General features: G+C 38.7%; 2 protein-coding genes across 8 annotated transcripts in view; one reads left to right on the forward strand and one right to left on the reverse strand.

Annotated features, from left to right (window-relative positions):
• The window catches only part of LOC147149086 (uncharacterized), an 82,113-nt gene that overhangs the window by 67,371 nt on the left and 8,742 nt on the right, over positions 1-6,000 (forward strand). For all 6 annotated transcript variants that reach the window (XR_015086614.1, XR_015086615.1, XR_015086616.1 and 3 more), the window contains exon 5: positions 2,818-2,914. Coding sequence is in view for 1 of the 6 variants with exons in the window: in XM_086029217.1 (XP_085885343.1) it covers positions 2,818-2,914 (97 nt within the window). In the remaining 5 variants the exon portion in view is untranslated. The remainder of the gene's footprint in view (positions 1-2,817; positions 2,915-6,000) is intronic.
• c25h12orf75 (chromosome 25 C12orf75 homolog) overlaps positions 4,079-6,000 on the reverse strand; it is a 10,664-nt gene continuing 8,742 nt past the window's right edge. For both annotated transcript variants that reach the window (XR_015086619.1, XM_086029219.1), the window contains exon 6: positions 4,079-6,000. This exon is cut by the window's right edge and continues 1,504 nt beyond it. The gene's annotated coding sequence lies outside the window, so the exon portion shown is untranslated.

Below are 6,000 nucleotides of genomic sequence, written 5' to 3' on the forward strand. Positions count from 1 at the left end.
GGATTGCGCACAAACACTGAAGAACCCAAGATATACATGAACAAATTGAAAATAAGCTGTCAATTTGGGAGCAAGACAAAGAAAATGGCTAAATATCACTATAGGGAACTAACTCGAATGAGAGCACTTTGTGAACCACTTCCAGTGAAATACGGTACCTGGCATGGAGTGCTTTCATGTATCTTCAAAAAAACTAAACGGACATATGATGAATATAAAAAAAAAACAACTGAAAATGTTTACCTTCTAACAGATGGAGCAATGTAGATCAAAAGGATTATTTACTGTTCGTGTTGCATTTTTTTGCCTGGTCTCTTGTTGCTAGGCTGAGTTCGGAGGGACTAATTGAAAAAATGGCCTATGGCGTACACTCTGAGTGGCGTCTTGATTAATTTCCATCAATTATCCAATTTATGGACAACTATTTTAATAATCAAGTAATAGTTTAGAGCCATTGTTTATCTTAAAATTAGCCACATCCTCTGATTTCAAACTCTCAATAGTAATTGTTGTGTGGTTTCTGTAGATCTTCGTGAAAGTAGACTGATTATCTTTTTTGTCAAATCAAAATCAAGACATTTGCAAAGATCCGGTTTACTTTGAAAAACAATGAGCGGACCAGTAACTGAATCAATTTAAAAAAGGGTAGTGAGTGCATCATCAATCTATGTCGTAATATTGCTAAATTATTGTTTGGTTGTATTTTTAATAATTATACAATTCCAAATAAACAACAGTAATTGGTTAATAAACAGTAATTGAGGAAAAATGGGTTTGTAATAAAACACTTTGATTCAAATTTAAATTTGATCAGATTATTGGATTAAGCAATGGAAATAATCAATAGAGTAATTGATTCTAAAAATATTTGATAATGACAGCCCTACTGTGTTCATTAAATGTTTGAAAAATGCTGTTGGTAATCTTTAATGAGAACAGAATTTTCTTCAAAACACATGACTTTATTCGAAGAATAAATTGACTGGTGTTTACAACCACATCTACAGTATGTTACATTCCTTGACTAAATTATCTTTTATGTTTACAAATAAACTGTCCAGTATGTCTTATAGCTTCTTTCAAGACGATAAATTGTGTTTGTCTACACACATTAGGCTCATTAAAGGCTGCGAAACGATTTTCAACGTTTACAGATCTTCATTGGAGACTAAATTGCCTTTGATTACAAAAACACATTTGAAAAAAATGGAGCCAAAATTCTCCTTTTGTATCTTATCTTTGAAGACTCTAAATTATGGGTTACAAAAACACTGAATAAATGTGAAACAGAATGATCAGCACTTTTTTCTTGTACATGCTAACTACTGACTGTGCCTGGTCCTTCTTGTCCCAGGGTGGCTTGTTAAAGGACATAATGCCGCGCAGGCTCCTCAGAGACACGCGTTGAGAGAGCGGACCGTTAACGCCTCACCACATCTACCAGCACCTCATTCCGTGGCCGCCGCGCACTCCCACAACACGTTCAGTTACCCCCCCCCCAACATGTGGGGAATGTGATTGATGGCCTGCGCCGAGACGCCCGCTTCAGTCCGGACGAATGTCCTACAACCGCAATTCTCACTTGAGCTCTCATAATCACCTCAAGCGTCGACGATATCGATCGTTGATACGTTCGGGGAAGACCTTGGTCAATAACCACCGCTGGGCACAGACAATATAAAAGTCTTTTAATCGTAAATTATCGATTCAAGGTCATTGTGAACAGGTTTACACAACTGGGGAGTTTGTTGTTCTGTTGCCATTAACAGTGTTTTACCTGTGATATGTGGGTTGTCATGAGAATTTTGTAAAATTATACAAAAAAAAAGCACTATGTTGAATTTAAGATACACTGCTGGACAGATGACAGAGAGTTGCAGTTGTTCCATTGCAGTGATGTGTGTGTTGTTTGAAGTTGACAACTTGGCATTATGGCGCAGTTCATTTGTTTCTGGTCGCATTGCTCGGGGTGCGGTGGACTGAATATGCACAAACATGGCTGAAAAGGGGAACAAACTTTTGGATTTTGTTGTTGTTGTTGTTGTTGTTGAATTTAAAGGGGAAGTCAACCCAAACATTAGTTTTCCAGAATATTTTCTATGCAGGCCCACTATTTGAAACAAGGCAATATCCACCTGTTTTTAGCCCTCTCTAGGTGCGACCATTTCGTCCCTTCTGTCACCTGAAAATGACATCACAGACCCTCAGGGCTCAGGTAGCGACCAGTCACAGTTCACCTGTTTTCTGAAGCTGAGCCATGACTGGTCGTTTTCTGAGCCCTGAGCAACTGTGATGTCATTTTCAGTCGACAGAAGTGACAAAATGGCCACCCCTGGAGATGGCTGACTCATATTCCACAAACGCAATATTAATCAGAATCCCTTGTTTCAACTAGTGGGCCTGCATAAAACATATTATTGAAAAAAATATGTTTGGGTTAACCTCCACTTAAGGCAAAATCTATGGCTTACTTGAGGAAAAGTTTTTACCGTAAAACCTGCCTATTTCCGGAAAATTTATTTTCTTCTGAATATTCACATATAAAAATGTCAGGTTTGTACTCATTTGAATTTATAACCATTATTACAAAGTCCAACTCATTTCTCTTGCGAGAACAGGCTCTTGCACAAAGACTACACAGTTTCATGCCTTTAAAAAAAATAATCCAGACAATGTGATACAAAAACAATGTTCCTAGGCTATTGCGCTATGTAGCTCAGTCCTAAAAATAAACACCAGAAGAAAAAAAACAAAAAAAACCTCTGAAAACGTTCTTAGGCTATGACTCGCATCCATATTGTGCTCCCCTGTGTGCAGGCCAATGGTGGTGACATTCATCAGAGACAGCAGGAGCCATCTTAAAGGGCAAAGCGATGCGGTTGACGGAACCGGTAGAGACAACAGCCAAAAGCAGGTAACAAACTAGAATGGCACTCGGTCCACCGCAGACCGCCAAGGTTGAAGTGGTCACAAAAGTGGCCAAAGAAAGCATAGAGTGCTGAATTTGTATTTATTTGTCTGCCTTCATGTTAGCTGTCTATTTCCTGGCGCATAAAGGCTGACAAAAGATGAAGGGATCATACAATTGTATTACAATCCATGAGTCGCAAAAAGACAGTAACATTCTCAAACAGAAGTTGAAAAGTGTGCAGTGCTAGTATTTGTTTCTCCATGTGTTTAGTAGTTAGCAGGCTACTTCCTGGTTTAAGTAAGATAATGCAAGACTATACAGCACCATACCATTTTTGATTCCGGGGGTGAGGGGCGACCATTCTATTGTGACTCAGATTACAAAAAGAGAAAGTACATTCATCAAACAAAAGGCAAAATGTCGGATGTTTGTTAGTTAGCACGCTACTAATACTAAGTGTGACTTCCTGGTTCATGAAAAATAATGGCCATCTCTCAATTTACGTTCTTGTCCGTCGTTCTTACGTCCTTGTGAAACATCAGAACTGTTCCAAATGAAAGTACCCCCCCCAAAAAAGAACCCATGGAATACCCGGTTGTTGTTATTGTCAGCTAGCTTAAACCAAGGTTGCATTGGTTGGATACCAGTGAAGGTTCTTGCGTACGTTCTTAGGAAGATCTCACTTAGCAAGTTCACGAGACCGTATTCTGCGTTATATATATATATATATATATATACATATATATATATATATATATATATATATATATATATATATATATATATATATATATATATACATTTAAAAAAATACTATTATTAAAAACGAGTGGAGTGAATACTGAATATTAACTTTACTAGTTGCCTGACAGTGTGCGCGCCTAAAATTTCATGTCAAAGCGGAAATAAACCCAAACATATATTTTTCAAGAATATGTTCCCACAGGCCCATTAGTTGAAACACTGCATTCTGATTAATTTTGCATTTGTGGAATATAAGTTAAGCAGCAAAATGCACTCGTTTTTAGCCATCTCTGGGGCTTCCATTTTGTCTTCGGTCGATTATAAATGACATCACAACTGCTCCTAACGACCAATCACGGCTGACCTGTTTTCTGAATCCAAGCCGTGATTGGTCGTTGTAAGCAGTTGTGATGTCATATTCAGTTGACAGAAGACAAAATGGCCGCCCCCGGAGGTGGCTAAAAATGAGTGCATTAACACTTATTCCACAAAAGCAGTATTTATCAGAATGCCTTGTTGAAACAAGGCCACTCTGCTCCTAGTAAATAAAGTTAGTCTGAAGCCCTGAAAGGGGAAACTAATTCTTCAAACAAAAGTGGAAAAAACAATCTGATCGTTTGTATTTTCCTGCTCAGAAGAAAATGATATGAAGAAAATGGTGCACCAATTTATTTCAAGACTGCACTGCATTCTACTTGCAGCATCAAAGTGTTTGCCACAACATTGCGAGCCCCATGATTGCTCACGTTACGGCAAATCACTAACAACCGATGACCGAGAGGACAAAGCCTGGCCAGTGCTTGATTTTCCGCCAATTGGTTGGGCTTTGTGTAGCGTGTCGGAGAAAGGAGACTCACTTGAGTCTCAAGTGTTTAAACTTGACCTAATTCCGCCGTCCTCTTCCTCCACCTGCTGAGTACTCGACAGTACATTCAATTACAGGCGAGCTGTCTTTATTCCCGACAGTTTGTTCCAGTGACTCCCAAACTGCGTGCCATAATACATCCTCAGGAAATTATCAGATCTCGTTTGTTTCAAAAACGATTTTGTGTTCATCTACCTATGCTAGCGATGTATAGTGTCAGAAGGTCCAATTAACCTATGTATCCACCCACATGCTTCCTTTCTTAGAAAAATAGCTTCTCGTGTTAGACCTTTTTTCCTTTAGCCAATCAGATTTCAGTCTCTCTTTGTTGCCATGTCAATCTAATCTGCCCAGGGCCTTCAGAATGTTACTTTTGCGATCGGACCGTTTCTTTCACTGATCTGATTTCAAATTGGCCTCACGTGGCCAGCTAGCTAACACTAGCTAACATTTTGCACAACGGCATTTTTTCTGTCCTCTTGATTGGTTAGTCACAGCAAGGGAAGTTGGACTACCAAAACAACATTTAATAAGTAGCATCTCTGGTGATTATGACGTATTTTATGTTATGAATGTTATTGTCATGGAAAATAGATAAATATTGATTCTGAACTGCTCCATGTTGCACTCAGGTGAAGGATGTCCAAAGTGAAAGTGCATTGTTTGACTATGGCCGCGTCACGTTATCTTCTTCCTCACCGTGAGGCGTTCAGGGTCTGTTTTGAAACAAATATTTCACAGTCGAGGATCCATCGTTGGTATCTCGAGTCAAAACGGACTCCTCAATATAAGACGAGTGCAACTATGTGATTCCTTCCAGCCAATCAGAGAAGAATGTTTCCTTCCATCCATCTGCTCACTTTACTGAGGTTTTCTGGTGTGCATAATCTTTCCCAGCTATTCCGCAATGCTGCTCGGCGCTGCTCATAATAACTAAAAAGTAAATATAATAATACATGTTTAGTTAATTGAAGACTAAATTGTCCATAGTTTGTAAATGTTTACATGGTTTTCCATCCGTATGACCTGCAACTGGCTTGCAATAATGGACAAAAACAATATAGAACACTGATTTTTGAAAACATGTATATCAATATGATGATTAAAAAAAAGACTTTAAAAAAAAAAAAAAAGGCCAATATTTATAGGATCATTTAGATGACTATTACAAAAGAGCTTGAGCCATGACCCCACCGATTAGAAATAGTGCGCTAAATGTCTCATATTGTTTAAAGTTGTAGTTAACAATGCAAAACATCTTGGTCCTGTGAGGATGACAGCTATGATAAAGCGAAGATGATTAAGTGTCGCTGGGGCTTGCAAATGTGCCTCTCTTGTGTTTCTCTCTGCTCCCAGCGTCCAGATACGATGATCGTTTTGTCACGCCCATGTGGCGCGAAGGGAACATATTACTGTACGAGGTCAGTGCATATTTTTATGGGGCGATTTTCATCCAAGATAATAAGAGGTAGAGCGAAAC

The sequence above is a fragment of the Filicampus tigris genome, chromosome 4 (assembly GCF_054856515.1).
Source record: "Filicampus tigris isolate MCC_2025a chromosome 4, RoL_Ftig_1.0, whole genome shotgun sequence".
NCBI lineage: Eukaryota > Metazoa > Chordata > Actinopteri > Syngnathiformes > Syngnathidae > Filicampus > Filicampus tigris.